At 45.1% G+C, this 22260-nt stretch overlaps 4 protein-coding genes across 17 annotated transcripts in view; 2 read left to right on the top strand and 2 right to left on the bottom strand.

The window, feature by feature from the left end:
* Nucleotides 1-1037: 1037 nt before the first annotated feature.
* Nucleotides 1038-3465, top strand: LOC131138584 (beta-crystallin A1-like). The gene is made up of 6 exons (XM_058087626.1): nt 1038-1154; nt 1296-1341; nt 2431-2549; nt 2640-2781; nt 2847-2989; nt 3073-3465. The coding sequence occupies exons 2-6, from the start codon at nt 1303-1305 to the stop codon at nt 3218-3220; spliced, it is 591 nt and encodes a 196-aa protein (XP_057943609.1). The 5' UTR covers nt 1038-1154; nt 1296-1302; the 3' UTR covers nt 3221-3465.
* Nucleotides 3466-3861: 396 nt separating this feature from the next.
* The window catches only part of LOC131138577 (F-box only protein 40-like), a 29776-nt gene continuing 11377 nt past the window's right edge, over nt 3862-22260 (top strand). For 6 of the 14 annotated variants that reach the window (XR_009132107.1, XR_009132108.1, XR_009132111.1 and 3 more), the window contains exons 1-9: nt 3862-3906; nt 4475-4555; nt 6618-6696; nt 12191-13031; nt 13120-14259; nt 14499-15028; nt 16097-16168; nt 16254-16386; nt 20669-20767. The gene's annotated coding sequence lies outside the window, so the exon portion shown is untranslated. Of the gene's footprint in view, nt 3907-4474; nt 4556-6617; nt 6697-6995; nt 11831-12190; nt 13032-13119; nt 14260-14498; nt 15029-16096; nt 16169-16253; nt 16387-20413; nt 20518-20668; nt 20768-21225; nt 21239-22260 lie in introns of those variants that run through there. The other 8 variants (XM_058087615.1, XM_058087610.1, XM_058087614.1 and 5 more) reach the window with 8 other exon arrangements.
* LOC131138585 (trafficking regulator of GLUT4 1-like) lies at nt 7468-8981 on the bottom strand. Its single transcript, XM_058087627.1, has 3 exons — nt 8296-8981; nt 8098-8224; nt 7468-8012 (listed from the first exon to the last, which is right to left on the bottom strand). Exons 1-3 carry the CDS (start codon nt 8680-8682, stop codon nt 7999-8001), a joined length of 528 nt encoding a protein of 175 aa, XP_057943610.1. The 5' UTR covers nt 8683-8981; the 3' UTR covers nt 7468-7998.
* Nucleotides 15532-22212, bottom strand: aifm5 (apoptosis inducing factor mitochondria associated 5). Its single transcript, XM_058087630.1, has 19 exons — nt 22026-22212; nt 21867-21957; nt 21673-21782; nt 21500-21609; nt 21381-21425; nt 21219-21300; nt 21006-21118; nt 20849-20935; nt 20663-20754; nt 20458-20588; nt 20010-20125; nt 19865-19936; nt 19731-19794; nt 19586-19662; nt 19400-19517; nt 17283-17381; nt 16430-16505; nt 16252-16356; nt 15532-16178 (listed from the first exon to the last, which is right to left on the bottom strand). Exons 1-19 carry the CDS (start codon nt 22042-22044, stop codon nt 16145-16147), a joined length of 1641 nt encoding a protein of 546 aa, XP_057943613.1. The 5' UTR covers nt 22045-22212; the 3' UTR covers nt 15532-16144.

Genomic DNA, 22260 nt, shown 5'->3' with positions numbered 1-22260 from the left:
TCCAGGGTGTACCCCGCCTCTCGCCCGAAGACAGCTGGGATAGGCTCCAGCACCCCCCGCGACCCTCGTGAGGAAAAAGCGGTAGAAAATGAATGAATGAATGATCTGGAAAACTGTGATGGGCTGTCGACCAGTCCAGGGTGTACCCCACCTCTCGCTCGAAGACAGTTGGGATAGGCTCCAGCACCCCGGCGACCGTAGTGAGGATAAGCGGTAGAAAATGAATGAATGAATAAATGAATGATCTGGGAAAAAAAATTTTTATCACATTTTTATGCTGATAATGAGCTGATGATTATCAGACATATCTCATTAAAATACATTAATAACACATCTGGACTGATGCAGTATATTAATAACGCGACAAGATGCAGGCCATATTTTACACTTGACGTTGACCAAAAAAGACACTAATCGACGCACACAGTAACCAAGTATCCACTGTACTTAAGTCAAAGATGTGTGATGTTACATATACTGTAAGTTACATTGTTCATGTCTTCTTTTGTGCTTAGACCTCATGTACCAATACCAATATGGCCTTCCACCATTCTTGACCATGTTCAAGCTGTTAGCATCTCGCCTCTAACTGTTCTTTGTATGTTTATGCGTGTAACACTGTGTGCCCTCGAGAGTTTTTTAGGTGAGCATTGTTTTGAAGACGTGTGTGTGTGTGTGTGTGTTGTGTGTGCATGTACGTGTGTATGTGTGAGAGAGAGAGAGGTTACACGTCAGCCTGCTGAGTTTGCATGTCTCTTTGTCACGTCTGAGAGGCGCTAGCATCAGCACATATGCACACACACACACACACACACACACAAGCAAGTTTTGCTTGAGCAAGTGTAATATGTGTTGTATCACAAATGACTGTAACACAAAATATAATTCAAGATTAGCCACGCCCCCTTGTGGTCATGGGGTTGTGTGTGTGCTACAGAAGTAACTTTGTTTTGCAATGTGTGTGTGTTAACCCCTCTGTGCCGCACAACAAAACGACCAGGTCCAAAGCAAAGTGCTGACATGAGTACCGGCCAGTCTGCCCCTGTTGGGTGCCCCCCCCAAACCCCACCGACACAGGGTGCTTATAAAGCCTGGAGCACACCCTTGCAGCAGTCCCATCAGTGGAACCCTGCGACACGTGGAGCAGCACTTTGGTAGGTCGACAACGGACAAACAGCTGACTTGTTTGTTTTTGAGACAGCAGAAGGTCAAAGTTCATGCTGGACCAAGCCTTGAGAGGCAGAATCACACAGTACTTTGATTCATTGAGTAACATTTGTCACCATCCTCCACAGGTACAAGATGGCCATGACCAACCCCTCCCCCATGGGCCCGTGGAAGGTGAGTTTGTCCCACTGGACTCATCACCTGCCAATCATTGGAAATGATCACAAACATAATGATGTGTGGTGAAGGTCATGACTTTTTTCATGTTTCATGTTCAGGTTGGCCATTAAGAGAATAACACGAAATAGAAGAGAATATCTCATTTTGGTAAAAAAAAGAATGTTTCTACCAGGAAAAGCTTAAATACTCTGTTGTAAAAGTCTGATCACGTCCTGGTGAGCTTGGGTATGGTATCTTCCATATGTGCCCTGTGATTGGCTGGCGACCAGTCCAAGGTGTACCCCGCCTCTCGCCCGAAGACAGTTGGGATAGGCTCCAGCATACCCGCGACACTTGTGAGGATAAGCAGCATAGAAAATTGATGAATGGATGGATATATTATTGCCGACATGTTGACTAACACAAACTGGCAGGCGCCACGGCCCAACTCAGTGCACTCATTGAGCATTGAGTGCTTGGCTCGCTAAACTCTTAGGTTTGTATTTGATCTGGAAATCTGTGATTTTTACTTTAAAAATGTAAAAAAAATGAGTGTATTCACACAGAAATTAATTTAGAATACAGTTCATTGGAAAAATATTTTTTTATTTCGGGATGTCAGATAGTTCCGATAATTCAAAATTGGAATTGGGCTCCATACCGATAATTATCGGACATATCAGCATAAAAATGCAATTTTGGAATTCTGGATACAACACATTCTGTATGTGTTCATTCCACCACCGGAGATATGTCATGTTACACATATCGGTATCAGCTGATATTGGTATCGGAACTTGAGGTTTGGACAATATCAGCATATCGGTTTTCAGTTAAAAAGCCAATATCGGACATCCCTAATATTTTTTTATATGATTATTAGTTTTAATTAGTCACTGTATGAATCCACATGGCATAACGACACTAGAGAACTGCCATAGCACTTTTTGGTACTTTTAGTCGACGATAACATGCTAAGTTAGCATTTAGTGTTTCCAGTATCTATATGGCATGATGGCATGATGACATGGATATAGATAGCCTTAGCATTTTTGGTACTTTGCGCTGTCTTGCATTTGACCAATTCTACTCCTGTGTGTTAAGATCACGGTGTACGACCAGGAGCACTTCCAGGGCAAGCGCATGGAGTTCACTGCCAGCTGCCAGAACATCATGGAATGTGGCATGGACAACATCCGCTCCCTCAAGGTGGAGTGCGGCGCGTATGTATTCCTCTCAAATGCCATTGGACTCCTCATGAGCAGGCTCTCCCCAATGGTTTTTCACTAACGTGGGCTTTGTCTGCTCTGCAGCTGGGTCGGCTACGAGCATTCCAGCTTCTGCGGCCAGCAGTTCATCCTCGAGAAAGGAGACTATCCTCGCTTTGAGGCCTACAGCGGAAGCAACTCTTACCGCATCGAGAGGATGATCTCCTTCAGACCCGTCTGCTGCGCTGTTAGTTCACTTCACTCTACCGACTCATGCGCTAACTTTCTTTCAAGCTCCTTTTCTTCTTCCAGAACCACAAAGATGCTCGTATGACCATCTACGAGATGGAGAACATGATGGGCCGCCAGTTTGAACTGTGTGACGACTACCCCTCCCTGCAGGCCATGGGCTGGTTGAACAACCAAGTTGGATCCATGCAAATCCAGAGCGGAGCGTAAGTCCACCACCCTCTTGTGGCTGTTAGTGTGGAAAAATACATATATAAGTCCCTCCTCATCAAATGTGTTGCTTTTGCAGCTTCGTGTGCTACCAGTATCCAGGCTACAGAGGCCAGCAGTACATCGTGGAGTCGGACTGTCGTGGAGGAGAATACAAGTCTTATCGTGAGTTTGGCTCCCAAGCTCAGACCCCCCAAATCCAGTCCATCAGGAGGATCCAACACTGAGGGGTCATCAGCTTCATACTCCTTCACCGCCTTTTTTTCCTCCATCTCTCTGGCTCCAATGGGTCCGACTGGTCTAAGCGGGACTCCGGGCTGCACTTCAGGTGCTCTGCTGTTGTCCACAGCACTTTTGTATTTTTAAAGAAACATCATGAAAGAAATGTAAGGACAGGAAGACAGAATCCAAGTTTTTACTGTGACCTCCAACTGACTTCTACTGTTCAATAAAGACAAGCAAACACTCTCAATGTCAGCAGGCTCGCTTTCATCTCGTCTTTTGCACATCACGTGACACAAGGGCCAAAGGTTACGGTCAACCGTACCTTTGGGCAGGCTTCAACAATATTTCACTTTCACAGAGAAGTTAATTAACAACAAAGGATAAAGTCGTTTTTTATGGCAATCCTTAGAAATGTGTAAAAAGAGCAACATTTGGCAAAGTATTAAGACAATAAATATTCACTAGTATAGAAAGCATAGAAAGTCCTTTATATAAAGTTCAAGTATAAAGTCTTCTACATGTTACACATACTGTATATAAATTCACTAAATGTGCTACGGCCAGTGACCACTGGAGGTCGCGATGTGCTGTTTTGGTGTAAAGACCGTAAAGTAGAATCGCGACAGTTTGCGGCGCTTGGTGACTGTGACGTCAGCAAACATGGCTTCCCCCGGCAACTTTTGGCTAGGTAGGTGAGGCGAAAGTGACAATTTTAAACATTCATGTGATATTTTACCGATGTACACCAGTCGGTGTGACTCTGAAAATACATTTTGCGTTGTGTAGAGTTATTTTAAAACGCTTGGAACTAACAGGTTGATTGTTTAGCCCAAGTTGTCACCCTGGCGCTCAAGTTGTCATCACTGTCTGGTTTGCTTCTGGCCCGGCATTGTTTAATAAAAATTAAAAACAATAAAGAAACGTTTTTCTCAAATGAACTGTTGTTTTAAACGTTGAATATCTTAAAGCACTAGTTAGCAGTAATATAAATGCTTTTGTACTTTGAGTTGAGTCATTCATTAACCTCATTTAGTGACACTAGAGGTTTATTTGAGTGTCTTCGCAAGTTTTGGCATTTTCTAACCTAATTTAACTACCTTAGAGAGTCAAAATATTGGAAACAGTGATACAGTAGAGTTGTACAAGCAGAATAATAAAATATCGTTAAATGGACACCTCTCTGACAGTGTTGATCGTAAGTGAACATTATTACTAGATTGTGTGTCATGTCTCATCTTGGATCTGTTTCCTTCCAGGATCACATTGAAGAACTGCACAAAACTAAATGTTACTTGTTCAGAAGATCTGCTGTCATCTGTTCACAAACATGTAAAGTAGTAAGTCATTTAATTTTTTTTTCCAGTGATTGTTAAATGTCTTAGCTGTGTCACAAATTGAATATTTCTATCAGTACACTTAAACAAGCACACTGTGTACTTAGTTTATAAGTGCATTAATTTTAACAGTGTAGTGCTGTCCCAAATCCACTACTATCGTTACCGGAAATGACGATCACAATGTTTACCTGCATCTTGTTCTTCCCTATTTTCCATTTTTATGAGTTGCTCCTCAGCTGCCATTATTTCAAGTTAAGCTATGATAATGATCCTGGTGTAAGCATACACTACGCCGACTCCGACTTCTCCAAACGCTCCTGTGTAGCTTGACATGCACCTAAAAAAAAAACTGCATCATGGCAATGTGGACTGTAAAGGCTGGGACAGGACGGCTTTATTAAATTTCCTCATTTCCTGTATACTACTTGTTCACAGGGCAAACACCGTCTTCAATTTCGCATTAACATTTAACAATAACGGTTACTGTTACCTCTACAACTCCAATGACACTCACCCTGTCTCTTTGTAATTGCTCGCTATAATATGTTTCTTAGCTTTCAGTGGACATTTAAAGTGATTGACAGCAAAGACTCCAAATGAATAGGACTGTTGACTCAGCCGCAAATGCATGTAACAGAGTGTAGTACACCGTGGGGCAGCAAGTCCGCCATGACGGTAAACAAGATAGCTGGGCGGGGCCAAGTGCACAACAGTGTACATTTTGATGAAATATAATGAAATATTATTTACTGAACACAATGAATATATTGTTATGTAAACAAATAAATGCCTAAAAAATGTTCACATTCCACTTACCATCATGGCGGCCAAACCTGCACAAGGCATATTAAGGACGCTTACAGTCGTATCCATTTACTGTCCTTGATTGACAGTGCTTCACACAGCAGTGACTCAACACAGCCCCTTGAGGATTAAATTGGTATTACGTTTCTCAAGTCTTTCCCTCCTGAATATTTATTGTTCCCGTCTTCTCCTGATTTGTGCAGTTCTCTGCTTGACCGGTAGAGGGGGAACATTCTAGACCCACCACCTCTTAAATGTTTCAGCCTGTAATTGGAGGCTGCTCTCTCTGCCGCCGCCCCCTCCACCTCTTCGTTCTCTTCCCTCTCTGGGGGTCTGCTTGCCTCTAAGTGCCTCCTCCAGTAAATCAAACCACAGGACGCTGGCTTAGGCTGAGCACAGAAGAGTGTTTACATGTGGCCTGTCTCATCCACTGAGACATTGATTAATGATTGATCACAAACACCACTGAGGCGACTCCGTGAACGCCAGCGAGTGACACCGCGGCGTGGTGAATAGATGATTGGTCCGAACGGGGAGGAGGAGGTGGTGTAAATAAGAGATGGAGGGCAGAATTGCGGGTTTAAGCAGCGCTAATCGCTTAAAAGCCTTAATGCAGGAAGTCCGGAATCGGTGAGGAGTCATCAGTTTGTTGGCGAAGACTCGAGGGATGCTTGTTTTTTGGTGGCAACTGCAGATGTGAAGACAAATCACATATTTGTATATATACTTTGAAAGAAATGGAAGTTGAAGTCATCAATGTGTCATTACAAAGGTATACTCAGACCAGGCCAATGGTGCCGGGTGGCCACTGTCAGTAATTGCTTACGAGAGGAATGATCGCATGAATTAAGTGACTTCATTTTTCATACACAAATGTAGTCACAGGTGAGCGAGCGTGCTGATTGTTTTGAGTTAATTTTATTTATGTTATAAATTGTGGTGGTTATCATTAATAACCTGCGAGGAGCAATGGCATTGTAGTCATTTTTTTTGTCTCTGCTACAATGCACATGCATGTGCATAAAATCATGCCGGACTCTGGCCCACCTCACCCCAAAAGAGGGGACGAATGCCGTGCATGGGCGCAAATTGGTTCGCTCACACTAGCCAAACGTAGCATGATTTAGATGAGTGCGATTGGCCTAGTGTGAATACAAGTCACTCCATCCACATGATCCTATGCTAATAGTGTGGAATAGCAAAAGGTAGCAAAGTAGTTGGTGCCTCTCTAAAGTTTTGGGTCTCCCGTCTCCCACAGCACTGATCATGTGACACTGCAAAGCAGGAGGAAAGGACGGATGCTCCAAAGTCTCCACAAATGTCTCCACAAAAGTCAGGTCAGTGGCTGCAACGCGTCATATTATTACTGTGTCATACATTTGTAGACATGTCATTAGCGATGTGCTCTTTAATAAAGAAAACTTTATACACCCAAGCCAATATGATGAAATCATTTCACAAAGACAAGAACAATGATGAACAAAGACGAAGATGTTTCCTACATAAGAAAATGGATGGATGGAGAGAGGAAGGGTGGGTGTGTTGAGGTTGGGAAGGAGGGTGGGGAGTAAGCATAGATGGAAGGAGAAAGCGAGGGAGGGGGCAGGATGCAAGAATAAAACATTATTGATTTTTTTCTCTCTCCAGTGAAGTCAGTCAGGAAAGTGCTGCTCTTTTCTTCTTCTGCTCGCAAACAAGTCTCTTCATTCTCTCAGCTTTAATTTCATTTATTGTGTTTGAATCATTTTATTGGGTTAATTTATTAGTTATTTTATCACTTCCTGACATTGTTTTGTTTCCTGACTTTTTTCCATACTTTAGTTTTTATGTTGTTGTATCTCTTTAAACACTTTTAGTGTTATCCTGAATCTCTTGTTGCTGGCAAGAAAGCTTTCCTCCCATCAACTCGTTCATCTGAAAATTGGTGTAAGATGGCGGGACTTTCTGGTTGTGTGCGGAGTCATGGACATCTTCACCCACCCTCCTGTTTTCTCACCAATTCTACCTAGAAACAAAGTACCTACTCATGCCATGGCGATTTATTGGACAGATGTTAGATGTTGTTAAGATGATGGAAGTGGCTGATGGTCATCATGCTCATTCAAGTTTATTTCACATGCAAACAAACGTATGGCACGGTAAACCAGTCATACAGTACAAACATAGAAAGGTCAAAGGGAATTGTCTTGCAGTATAGGTCATCGCAAACAGCTTCAGATATCGGGCCGGCTCTGTGCAGTCCGGACCAGAACCCGGTTAGTCTTTTTGGCGGCCACAAAAACAAAAAAAACAAGTTCACACTGCAGTCGGCCATTTTTTGAGGGAAAAAAACTTGCAGGAAATCCTCAAAAGAAGTCACGCCTGTCAGATGGTACCAAGAGAACCATCTTGTTGTTCATCCCAGCTGTTTGTGTGCGTGCGTGTGTGTGTGTGTGTGTGTGTGTACATCTCTAATTGACATGTGTGAGTGCAGCCCCTCCCTCCTCTGATTCTGACCTTAAGGGCTATTTTGGGTCAAGCGGAGCCAGACAGAACCTCTCCAATGTGTTTTGGGATTTTCTTCATCAGTTTGTGCTTTTTCAATGTCTTCCTTGACTTGTGCAAAGTAGTCTTGATGGAGTCCACAGGCTGCTGTGACGTCACTGCTGGAGCTCTATACACACGCACACACACACACACACACACACAATGGTTAGGTGATGCGCCCCCCTCACCCAAGCGGTCGTGTCAGTCCGTACCTATAGTGAAGACGATGAAGATAATGACGGCCACGCCCAACAGCATGGCCAAGCAGCTGAGCAGAAGTGACACCCGTCCGTACTTCCGGGCTGCCTCCACATCGCCATTGTTGAGCACCGACCTCGACTGGCGGGAAACACGAGAGCAGGTGTCAGACGCACACATCCCCGTGCGCACAGCCAAACTTGCGAACTCACCACGCTGGCGTACCACAGCGCGCACACGTTAAGGGGCACGCCGGGGCAGAGGCACGACAGCACTGCCAGCCACAGGTAGCTGGGCGGTACCGACCCGGGCGGGATGGGGGAGGCCAAGCTGAGGCGGGATAAGGACCTGGGTGCGGCCGCCAGCTGGCCCACCGAGCCGGACTTGAGCGGCGACCTGTGTCCGTTCTGCTCGGCGTCCAGGGAGCGAACGCTGCCCCGCAGGTCGAGCGATTCGGAGGTCTTGACGTTGCTCTGGCCGCCCGGTTCGACGGTACCGACGCTCAGCAGCTTCTCCGTGTCCTGGAAGTCGCCCGGGTTGGACGCGTCTCTCTGGACCAGGGCGCTGCTGGCGAAGGAAGCGTCGGTGTTGATAGCCATGGTTAAAACAAAAAAAAAAGTTGTGCGTTTGGGTCTGGACGGAAGGTTCTTTGGTTCTGAGGAGTCTCCCTCAGAGGTTCTCCATCAGTGTGATGTCTGTGGTGTCATCCAGGTCCAAATGTCCTCCTGCTCAGATGGAGTGAGCAATCAGCCCATCCCCGTGCGTGGTAGCGTGCACGCAGCAACGCGGTGCGTAAAAGCTTTCCATATATGCGCGTGGCTTCACACGCACGCGCGTTGCTGACTCAGTCTGCTAGAGTCCAAAAGTGCAGAGCTCAGTCGAACCAGAACCTCTCTTAATGGCCCATACCTCCGCCAAGGAAGACATTTGTTTGTTAGTCAGCACACTTGGAGGGGGCGGGAATTATGACCAGGAGGAGCATACTTTTTTCATACTTTCCTCCATTCTTAAGATGACAGAGGGTGACATATCTTTAGACTTCACGGTTATACTTTAGGGCTCGTACAGAAGCATGGAATTTGGTTTTCTAAATTTGAAGGTCTGGAAAAGTATTCAGTTCATCACTTAAGTGTTGCAGCTCAAATGCTACACATCTACTGAGTCTGGGAAAAAGTATATGGAGTTTTGAATTGTCAAATCCGTAGGAACCCAGTTCAAGGTTCAGACCCGCCTGTCTTCTTTAGTGGCACGTGTAGACCGTGACGTCATGTCTCAGACAAAGATATATCAATGTCCACGTAAATCGATTGTAATCCTCCTAATTGTATAAACGAGGAAAGAAGCTCAGGATATTTTCAATTGATTGTTCGTTTGGGTCGTATAGAACAATATCCCCCACCATGTTATGCACACACGTGACTAAGCTGGCCACATTTGTGGAGGTATAAAACAAATTTCAACAATCACCAGCAGGTTGTCAGCTGCGCTTTCTAGGAAATGTGGCGCCACCAAGTGGTCGTAGTGAGACACCGCGTCATGACCTTTGTGCTAGTGCTTCAACTCATCCACTAAACTGCGTTAATGGGACTTGATGGATTATTTTCAGTCTTTCTATTAACTTCTATCAAGAATGTCCTTGTCAACTGTCTTTCCAGGAAGAAGCATACAAAAGTTTCTTTAAAGCAAAATAAGACATTTTTTGTGGAATCGTGCAGCCCTACTTGACTACTTTTCATACATTTTACAAACTTGATGCTCCTCGCCCTTTAGGTGTGACATCACCAACTGTCATACCAACAGGTGATGCCTTCTGGCTTTAAACAGACATGATGTGTTTTTATTTGATGCCTTAATTAGCTCTCATGGTTCTGCTGGTCTTAACATTCATTCGTTCATTTTCTATCCCTTATCCTCACGAGGGTCGTGGGCGTGCTGGAGCCTATCCCAGCTGTCTTCGGCCGAGAGGCGGGGTACACCCTGGACTGGTCACCAGCCAATCTCAGGGCACATATAGAAAAACAACCATTCACACTCGCATTTATACCTTTTGGAGTCGCCAATTAATGTGTTTAATTCATGTTTTATGTTAATGTTTTTGGAATGTGGGAGGAAGCCGGAGTTGGTCTTAACATCTCATTGGACTATATGACAATGTTCCTTCCATGTTAATAAGTGTACAGTAATTAACATGAATGCATGGTGAAAGAAACCGATGGTTAAAGAAAGTTATTTTAATATCAAAATAAGGGGCAAACAATCAAAATGCAGAAAGGTTTATTTAGGACAAACAGCAATACAGAAATACTGCACATATTAAAGCTGTTTTCTATATTGTATATCCATCTTCCTCCTCACCTGCGGGTCAGTTCTGACCAGAACAGTTCTTCAGCTGGCAGCTTTAGCATGTTTCAGGAACATAAAGCTTGCCAGTGAAGAACTGCTGTGTGTCAGCCATCTTTGACATTATGATAGAAGGGGTCAGGAGTGCAAACTTCATTTTTATTTGTTTATCTTCCGTGGTGAAGAGGCTCCTGTAGAAAGAGAAGAAAGGATATTTGAAACTTAAAGAGTGTGGCTATGAGATGGTGTGTATTCATTAAAAACACTATGTATTTATGAAAGACTTTAACCCTGACACCAACATTGTTTACAGTACTCTAGCCTGCGTGTGTGTGTGTGTGTGTGTGTCACATCTGACGACTGACGTGATGTTGATGAAACATGAGATGATTTGCCAGATTAGCTTTGTGCATCATCTCTGCAGGCTCATTGTCCCATCTAGACTACTCGTTGGTTACCATGGTTACGCACCAAGACCTATTTGAGCGTGTGTGTGTTCTGATTATGTACTTTCATTTAAGTCAGCTACAGATGTACCCAGTGACGGAGCTACGTGGCCACGGTTGGTCACTTTCCAGCCACCCTACTGGCCATCTAGACATTTCGGGGATCAACTTATTCCCACCACTATGTGAGTAATGGGCTCACCGTGACTACCCCAATGAAAAATTTCTGTCTCGGCCACTACTTGTACCCTCATGACAACTTGTGTTGATTAGCACATGCTAGCACTCCAGCCAGAAGAGGTAAACAGGAAATCAAACAAGTCTTCAGGGAGGATGTTGGACCTGAAGACTGACCAGAACCATTCAACATTTAAGGATCCCTGGATCACATGGAACACATTCTATTTGTGCACTTGGCCACTTATGACAAAATGTGCCGTCATGATGTGCACTCAACAGAGCAGTAATGGAGCCTAACCACCCTCGGCACACAGTATACTTAGCGCAGTGTAAGTACGGAAGTGCGCAAATTCAAACACAGACTTCTTGCTAATCCTGTTTGGAGGATGTTGTTTCCAGCATGTGTTGGTCCAATGTGCTCACAACCTTCCCGACTTCTGACTGACACACCATCATCCGTTGTTTCATCTCTGTGTTAACAAGGAGCAGCATTGTTGCTTTGTTGTCTTCTTTTTCTTCCTCCTTTGTCGACTTCCTTCCTCCCTCCTTCCCAACAGTGCAGTCCAGCATTCCGCACATTCCAGCTGTGGATGTCCAAAAGTGCATTCCCACACAGCCTCGCCTCCTCCACCCCTTCTCTTCCAGCCTTTAAAACATCCCATTCGTCGATGTCATGGCTCTGTATGCTCTGTGGCTGCCATGATTGCTTCCTCCTCGGTCTCCTTGGAGGCTGGAATCACGTGGAGGGATGGTGGACGATAGCGTCATCCGCCGGAGCAAAGTAACGTAGCACACCATGTACACATCTTCAACGTGCACACCACAGAGCACACTAATGAGCAGGGTACTCGGGAGAAAGATGGCTGAGCATGTGCTCTATCCTTTGACCTGCTGAGTCATGGTGCATGAATGAATCGGTCAGGTTGGACTAGACAAGGGGTGTCCAGACGCTTTCCTCAGAGGGCCACATACAGAAAAATGTTAGCATATGGAGGCCACATTTTCCAATGTCGGTCAGTATATTGTGGTACACCATTAAAAAAAAGTCCCCTGGGGATGAACTTTGGACACCTCTGAGTAGACTGAATCTTCATTTTTCTTCCAAGACATCTCCGACAATTGTACATGTCCAACTTTACAGGAACACTTCTGGGGAAGGCCCCAACCTGTTCACAATGAACAAATCAAGGACCATAAAGGTGCACTTGAAGGAGTCTGGTGTGGAAGAACTGGAACACACATGGACCCATTACAAAATCCTGCCGAAAGTCATCACAGAAGAGTGGAAGCTGATGTCAGCTGCAAATACTTCACATCTTCAGTTTGTCTTGCCCATTGCTGCTGCCCAGTTGCCGGTGCTCACCTACTTTAGACTCCATCTGATCCTCTGTCCTGACCTCGTGAGGAGCGTGCGCAAGGTGATCCTCTGTTCCCTCAAATGAACATGCACACGAGCAATGAGGGTGTGACAGAAAATTGTTATAGGAGTCAAATTGAAGCGATGGCCTCCATGTGATGGTCATTATGTCACACGACTGTTGGGGGGGGCTCGTGACACAGCATTACTGGTGTGCTGAATTATGTAAGCAGTCTCTTCACACAGTCAAACACTTTCATAAAAGACAGTTGTTTTTAAGGACATCGCCTGCTGATAAAAAAATATATATATATATTTGTAGGAGTCAAGTCAGCACTTTTTACCATGATTACATTACTACTATTAGCAGTAGTTAGTAGTACAGTACGAGGAATGCCGGTGCATTCAAGACGACATGAAGCCAACATGTTCCTTTGCAGCCTTCCAGCCTGCTGACGTTACATTAGGACTTCCAGGTCTGATTCTGGACCACATTAACCCCTCCCTCTCTCTCTCTCTCTCTCTCTTCCTATGTGACGCGCACTGCTGCGGTTCCGAGACCTGTAGAGGGGAACTGGATTTGGGAAGTCTCAGCACCGGTCCATTGTCAAATGTCGTCACTGAGGTCAGCCATGCAGTACAAATCAATCAGTCATGTCGCAATCTGCCCACGACTAAGCAAACACACTCTCCCCACCTTCGGTTCGGTCCAGCAAGACGCGTGAGCCTCGCCCTCGGCGGCCCGGTAGAATCCAGAACATTCATCCGGCTCGGTCGTCGTTTACGTAAGTGAGCCACTGCACAGGCTGCAGCTGTGAAGGAGACAGAGTGGGACTTCAGCTCCTTTTACACAACTCCTGACTGCCTCTGAACTCCTCCCTCCCCACGCTCACGCACACACACACGTCCTAATCAGCCGGCTTCCCACGCCGATCAGCTGGCTGCGTGATGACGTGGGCGGTCAGGAGTTGGCTGACGTCAGATGACTTTAATGAGGCAGCAGTTTAAGAGGGTGACCATATTATACGGTATAGTTATATATAGAGGAAGCTTCATAAATTATATATAGAACTTTTTTTGCTTTTCACTAACTCAAGCAAAACTTCCAATTTATTTTAGTACCACAATATAACGTAATTACGAAGTAACTCACAGGATTGGTACAAAATAGTGTTACTATAAAGACGATTTGATATTTAGAAAAATCAGTCATGAGACAATTTTAACTCCAATTTTTGTCCAATTGCCGAGTTGCCGAGTCCATGACGGTACGACACATGACCGAACACATGATACAGGTAATTATAGCTAATAAAGGTCATTTAAGGCTATTTAAACTTTTCTGGCCTCTTACTACAAGGACAGTCAACTCTTAGTTTTCAAACGTTTAATTTGTCCAGTGCGATCTAGGTCGGCTGCTTGGTGTGTCAACCGTAAGTGTCGTGTAGAAACATTATTAGAGAAGAATTGTTCCGCCCCATATGCTGTCATTCTACTAACGTCTGCTGTTGCCATGGATACGCGTTCTGTAGCTTCAGATAGATAAGGCGTCGTATAACATCAACTCTTTTTTATGCCGCTTAAAATAAAGTGGCGGAAGAAAAAACATAGATAAAAACTTAATTGTCTCAGGATCGAAGGACTAAAGCAGTTTTTCTTCGCCGACTAACTCATTTGTTGTGTTCAGGAAACAATACGATTTAGCTGCTTTCGCTTGTTAGCCTGTTTGTGCCGCATGTCGGAGGAAGACATCAACAAGATGAAGACTTGTAGTAGCTTAGAAAAGAAGAGCAAGAAAAGGAAGAATAGGAAGAACGGCATTGCTGCTCCACACACGTCTCCACAGGATTCAGGTAAATCACAATATAATCTAAAGATGAAGTGGTCATGTGTTTTTAAACATGTTGCCATAGTGACAACGGTTGGTTAACGTGGCTATACTTAAGGACTTACTACAGCTTCACTGTCGAGTTTCATGTGTAATAATGTAAGAGATGCCTTTAGTTTGTTTAGATTGTATCTTGTAAAGCAGAGGAAGTTGGGTCTGAACTATTCATGTGTTTCATGAAAGTTCCTTAAATGTCATCTGCAGTCAAGCCTCCTGAAGCCGTGCACTTGTCCCTGCTGCCGGCATGTACGAGGCCTCGAGGTCAAACATGCAAGCTGCAAGTGGCCTGCAAGAAGACCAAAGACCGACCCCTGGTAGACAAACCCCCCAAAGAGCTGGATTGGAGCAGAAGCGATGACGCCATGACAGCGGCCTGTGTGGCTCAGCTCAGTGTCCAGGTAACGGAGAGTCTGAGGTGGGAGGGTGCACTGGAGGACCCCCAGGCGGAGGAGGAGAGGCTTAAGGTGTACCGGGCCAACAGGAGGCGGCGTTATGTTGCTCAGCAAGAGACGCAAAAGCTGTCCATGCTGGCTGAGACATCGCAGCTTTTGAGCCAAGACAGACTGTGACATGTTCTTATTTGTTCACATTGAAAACGCATCTTAAGATGCTTGAAGAAGAAGACACAAGCAACACTACAGCCTCCTCTTCTAAAAAACTGGCGATTCTTGTGGAATGACCCAACCAGCATCATGAGGAGGAGTAACATGACCGTCCTCCACAGGAAGCTTATGGTAATCAAGCTTATTTGAGCATTGGTGTACAACTTTCAGGCTTTATTCCAGGGGTGTTCAAGGTGTGTCCACCCATGTGGCCATCCCTGTGTGGAGTTTGCATGTTCTCCCCGTGCATGCGTGGGTTTTCTCCAGGTACTCCGGTTTCCTCCCACATTCCAAAAACATGCGAGGTTAATTGGCGACTCCAAATTGTCCATAGGTATGAATGTGAGTGTGAATGGTTGTTTGTCTATATGTGCCCTGTGATTGGCTGACGACCAGTCCAGAAGGTACCCCGCCTCTCGCCCGAAGTCAGCTGGGATAGGCTCCAGCATGCCCGTGACCCCAGTGAGGATAAGCAGTTGAAAATGAACGAATGAATGAATATTGATTATAAATGCTATTTAACTCCCAGCTTACAGTACCACTGCTGGACGGTAGGTGGTAGAAGAGCAAATAAAGACACTGAAACAGTGCTGTTGTTTTAATTCATAATTAAATACAACATTAGTTTGATTGGAAACAAAGCAGGGCTTTTCATAGTAAACATTTGAACTTTAACAAAGCTTCAATATATTTTATAAGTTAGGGCTTGGTAAAGTAGCAAATAATCACATTCATTTGAAGTGGCTACTTCATTAGGCATTCATAATTCTTGCTTCACCAATGTAATCATACAGTGTTAATCTGAGGTCTTTTCTTATTGGATGCAGTTAGGTGGTGTGCCTAATAAAGTGTCCACTGGGTATGTTTCAACAACGGGTTTGAATTCATGTTACCGTATGTTCAAAGTGAGCATAAAGAAATAAATAATTGGACATTAAAATGAAATGACTCGATGAAACAGCCTAAAAGAGACATTAATGACATTGTATATTCTCTCGACTGTCAATCATACAGAGATTTGCCTTCTGCACATTTTTGACCCTGCCCTCCTAAAAAGCACCCGGCAGGTTGAGTGTAGTGTTGGGGAGGGACGTGCAGTGACGTCCTCCATATCCCTGAAGTGTAACGCTCCGCAAAGATGATGTTGTCTAAACAAAAAGTTCTAAAAAGGTGAGGTATGTGTTGTTTGCACTCTTTCAGTCCGCAAGTCCACCTGGTGAAGGACGCCAAGCTAGAGGCATGTGATCATCAAGACAACTGCAGCCAGCTCAGGTCGTCAGATCTGACACAGACAGTAATGTTTCTTTATGTGTGTGTCCATGTTTTAATGTATGTGTGTGTGTGTGTTGGCTCACAGAGCTTCGTCCTTGGTGATGGCCCGTCCTGATACGAGCCTCTCAGCCACCGCAGAAACCGCCGGGTCATAGTTCAAGCTGGCCGCCGCTATGACCTCATCGTTCCTGCTCAAGGATGCAGATTAGAGCATCACGGTAAAAATGTTTGTGTACCTGTGTGTGTTTGTTCAGCACTCACTTGATGTACAATGCCAGGAACTTCCTGTCCTCAAAGTTTCCTTTCATGACTATTTCTGTGTATCCTTCCCCGTAGCCTGCACATTGCAACGCAGCTACATTAGCATGCTACAAGGCATTTATTGATAAACACATAACTACAGCAAAAGGAGGAAGTGTTGCATTACTCACACTACTTCACACACACACAGTCTGCGCTTTCTGCCGCCGGGGGGCGTGTAACGTTGTTTGCATTCGCTGCTCACAACAAATGGTGGGCATATTTTCCATAATATGGTGTGATGTATAGTCCAATTAATTTTTAGTGTTTTTAGTCTCCACTCGTCATTAACACAAGAATATCAGAACACACACCTTCATTCGTCTAAAATATATGTAGAAATAAATGGCCGATTCAAACCGCAAAGCAAGATAACAGTCGCGACTTTGTTGTTTGCATCAAATTATTACACTCCCTTGGAAAAACTGTGCAGGGAAATGATTGACACGTAGAAGAATGTATTCATGCAGACTGACTTAGTGTAAGAACACAGATAGTCAGCCAGCTACTTAAAAGCATTATTTTGCTCTGCTTCATTATTATCGGATGCGGAAGATAAGCTTTCACTGCTGATCACCCTGTTTTCCACGATTTCATGTCTTTATGCAACACACCATTCACACTCACACAATTGGATCAGGTCATCTTTGTAACATGCACCCTTACTTGCTTTCATCTGCCAAACATTGTCCACACATACCGCATTTGGACGGCCACCGGGTCACATGGTTACAACCCATCAATAATAATAATAATCAATAATAAACAAATTGATGGTTATCTACACGTTGTGTAAGACGCTATGATGGCCCACCTGTGTAGCGGATGCTCTTCCCCAGCAGCATGGTCCAGTAGAACGGAACAGACTTGAGTGGAAGATTTTTGTTCAGCATATTGAGAGCTGCTATCCGCCCTAAACAATAATCCACATCATCACGAGTAGCATCAACATAATAATTATTATCATCCTCATCACAGTTGTCATTCCAATCATTATCACTGTCATCACCATCAACACCAACATCTTAACCACCATCGTAACCATAAACGTCATTGTCGTCATCAGCCTTATCCCAATTCTCATCCCCATCATCACCGACATCATCATCACCACAAACATCACCATCACTATCATCACCAATGTTACCACCAACTATCGGCATCCTTATCATCATCATCACCACGACCACCATCATCTAATTGTCACCATCATTACCATCATGATCGTCCTCATCACAATGCTCATCCCCATTATCATCACCACCACCATTATGCTTGTTGTCACCATCATTATCGTCATGGTCATCCTCATCACAATTCTCATCCCCATCATCACTACCACCACTATTCTTGTTGTCACCATCATTATTGTCATGATTATCCTCATCACAAGTCTCATCCCCATCATCATCTTCGCCACCGACATCCTCGTTGTCACCATCTTACCATCATGATCATCCTCATCACAATGCTCATCCCCATCATCACCACCACCATTATCTCATTGTCACCATCATTATTGTCATGATCATCCTCATCACAATTCTCATCCCCATCATCATCACTACCACCACCACTCTTTGTCACCATCATGATCATCCTCATCACAATTCTCATCCCCATCATCACCACCATTGTAATGCTCATCATCACCATCATTGTTATGATCATCCTCATCACAATTCATCCTCATCTCCAGCATCATTATCACCACTATTCTCATCTCATTGTCACCATCATTACCATCATGATCATCCTCATCACAATGCTCATCCCCATCATCACCACCACCATTATCTCATTGTCACCATCATTATTGTCATGATCATCCTCATCACAATGCTCATCCCCATCATCACCACCACCATTATCTCATTGTCACCATCATTATTGTCATGATCATCCTCATCACAATTCTCATCCCCATCATCATCACCACCACCACCACTCTTTGTCACCATCATGATCATCCTCATCACAATTCTCATCCCCATCATCACCACCATTGTAATGCTCATCATCACCATCATTGTTATGATCATCCTCATCACAATTCATCCTCATCTCCAGCATCATTATCACCACTATTCTCATATCATTGTCACCATCATTACCATCATGATCATCCTCATCACAATGCTCATCCCCATCATCACCACCACCATTATCTCATTGTCACCATCATTATTGTCATGATCATCCTCATCACAATGCTCATCCCCATCATCACCACCACCATTATCTCATTGTCACCATCATTATTGTCACGATCATCCTCATCACAATTCTCATCCCCATCATCACCACCATTGTAATGCTCATCATCACCATCATTGTTATGATCATCCTCATCACAATTCATCCTCATCTCCAGCATCATTATCACCACTATTCTCATCTCATTGTCACCATCATTACCATCATGATCATCCTCATCACAATTCTCATCCAATTCATCATCACCACCACCACCACCACTCTTTGTCACCATCACGATCATCCTTATCACAATTCTCATCCCCATCATCACCACCATTGTAATGCTCATCATCACCATCATTGTTATAATCATCCTCATCACAATTCATCCTCATCTCCAGCATCATTATCACCACTATTCTCATCTCATTGTCACCATCATTACCGTCATGATTGTCCTCATCATAATTCTCATCCCCATCATCACCACCATGATCATCATCGTCTCCACCATCAGCCTCATCATCATAACCCTCATTGTCACCATCATCCACTTCATCATTGTCATCCTCATTACCATCATCATGACTATCATTGTTATCCTCCTCCTCTCCGCCATCATCATTGTGGTCATCATCGTTCTCTTTGTCAATCCCACGGTCACCCTTATCATAGCCATCTTGATTATTCTCATCATTCTCAAGGTGTCAATGTATGCACACTGAGAGTCACCGTGCGCCTGCGCCATCTGCCAGTGTCCAATGTTGACGGGTCGGTCCCGTGCCATGGTCAGAGGGAAGGTAGCCACGTCACCGCCGCAGAACACGCCGTGCACGTTGGTGCGCATGTGCTGTGGGAGAGAACATTTGTAAGAGGGGGGTGAAGGTCACCCATCATCATCATCAACCTGACGCTGACCTTGTCCACTTGTACGAAGTTCCTGGAGTCCAACTTGACTGGACTTCCGCGCAGGAACTCCGTGTTTGGGAGGGTGCCTGCAGGCAGAAAGCAGAAAGGCTGAATCATGTGATGGTGGTCACTGCGTGCTTGAGAATCTACGTACCGACTGCCACGATCAGAATGTCAGCCTGGATGACCTTCCCACTCCTCAGCACCACCTGGTTGACCTTGAAGAATCAGTCACACCGATGACCTCTGAACCCTGGAGGTGACCTCTCCCAAATGAGTGTGACTTACCTTTCCATCCACGCCCCTGACTTCACTGACGTTGTCATTCATGTAGAAGGTTACGTTCCTCTCGGCCAACATCTACTGGAGCCACACGCCCTCAGTCAGGCTTTGCTGTGATGTCACATGACACATTGTTCTGCGTCGTGCTTACCGTCATGGTGACTCGGCCGATCTCAGGTCCCAGCGTGTTCTGGTAGGGGAGCTCGCTGCTGCCGATCACCGTGATACTGGAAGCCTTGTCAATCAAATAGGAAGCCACCTCCATGCCTGAGGTCGACATGGGTGGTGTCAAGTGGAGTATTGTACTTTGATAAGTCTGCTGTATACACTGTACACATTCTAACAATGTCATGTGCTCCCAAATCCATTACTGCACGTACTGGCTATGCCTACTACGTAGCCAAGATGGTGACTATTGAAGGTGTCCGCTCACCTTTCACTCATCACACTCAACATTCTGTAGGTACTGACAGTGCACTGCATTTTGCTGCACTTCTAACTGAGTACAGAAGTGCCCAAATTGAGACCCAGCTGTGGTGGTCTTTCTTTCCACAGTGCTCCACTCGCGGTTCTATTGTGGCTCTGTTGTTGTTTCTTACCAACAAAGGAAGTTCCCACAAGGACAACATCACAGCCCAGACAGGAGGTGTGGATTTGACGTGCGTCCTCTGGTGACTCCAGCTTCTTGATGTTGTCCAGCTTCATTCCGGGAACGTCCAGACCTTTAGCTCTACATAAAACACTCTCACTGACTCAAATGCACGACATGTAATAACCGTTGTGTGTTTGTTGTGACGTTGTTACCTGCAGCCCGTCGCGACGAGGAGCTGATCGTAACGCTGCACAGAGCCGTCGTCAAATGTCACCGTCTTCTCGTTCGTGTCTACAGACAGTGCCTTTGCAGCCAGAGTGAGTGTGCATGTGATTTACACTGCGCACACACACACACACACACACACACACACACACACACACACAGAGTAGACTCACTTCCTTCTGTAGCTGAACTTCAATGTCGTATTTGTGGTAAAAGTCCATCCTTCTCAGCAGGATGCTCTCACTGTCCACGTTCATCACCTGGGGGGAGGGGACACCCTTGTACCAATAGTTGTGTTGTAGTTTTTTAACGCTTGTGTCACACTCGCACCTTGCTGAGCCGTGTCTTGTCATAAGGCAGAAGATCGTCTCTGGTTACCATGACAATTCTTCCTCCAAAGTTCTCCTGGCGCAACGTCTCAGCACAAATCAGTGACGCCACCCCTGTATGTGTGTGTGTGTGTGTGTGTGTGTGTGTGTAACCAGAGGTCAAACAGCAGGGTCAAAGGTGACCACAGCAGCTCACAGAAAGTGTGTATTTCACCTCCCCCCAGCAGCAGCATGGTATGAGTGACCCCTGACACAGCAGCACCCATCTTCTTCATTCTTCTCTGCTGCTCTAACATCTGAACCAGCATCACACACACACACACACATCAGCACGTATGTACACTCACACACACACAAAGTTGGAGAAACAACTCACATTTTTGTTGACGGACACATAAACCTTGTTGTTGTGGATCATCACCTTCAAGAGACAAAAAGTTGTGATGATGGTGAGTGTGGGGCTGGGGGGTGGGGGGGTCTGAGAGGCATGTGCACCTTGTGGCAAGGCAAACAGTCCATGCCAGGAAACTCCTCCACGTCACCAGTGTGCACGTTGAAGCAGGCACCGTGCCACGGACAGCGCACACGGTGCCCTGAAATCACGCCTGAGCACACGCACATAATCATATATATTTCCACATGAAGATGGTGTGTGGATGTGTACTCACCTTTACTAAGAGGAGCACCATAGTGTGTGCATTGGTTCCCTGTGGCGCTGTACTGACCCTCACTGCGGGTCAGCAGAACACTGTGGTGACCGACTTCCACCTCTAACATCCTGACATGTACAGTACACACACACACTTTTTTTTAGCAAGCCCCTTCAGTAAACACAGAACCTTGAGGTCCATCTCACACTCACTGTCCATCCTTCAGGTCTGATTCCAGACAAACGGCTTGGACAAGCTCCTCTGATGAGTCGTTTGGGTCAGAGTTGACAAAGTCCTGATGGTCTGAACACATAACATACAGGAGTAGTGTCAAATGAAAGTCCATACAACTTCTGACCCGGGTGACTCACGTGGTTGGTTGGCAGCCATGTTTCTCACTGACACAGTCTGACCGTCCGTCACACGTCATTCATCTCATCAGCTCAGTGATGGGATCCCAGATGGTGTCCGTGGCAACATTTTTATATCTAAGCTTCATCCGCCTCCAGGCCTTCAAAGTGTGGACTATTGGACCCGTGTCTTTTTTAAAAAAAAAAGTGTCTTCTGACGGAGCGAGTGAAGCGTTGATGTCCGTGCTCACGTTGC

Source organism: Doryrhamphus excisus, chromosome 11, assembly GCF_030265055.1.
Source record: "Doryrhamphus excisus isolate RoL2022-K1 chromosome 11, RoL_Dexc_1.0, whole genome shotgun sequence".
In the NCBI taxonomy this organism is placed as follows: Eukaryota; Metazoa; Chordata; class Actinopteri; order Syngnathiformes; family Syngnathidae; genus Doryrhamphus; species Doryrhamphus excisus.
Note: the sequence above shows the minus strand (reverse complement) of the source record. Positions and strands in the feature narration are given on the sequence as shown.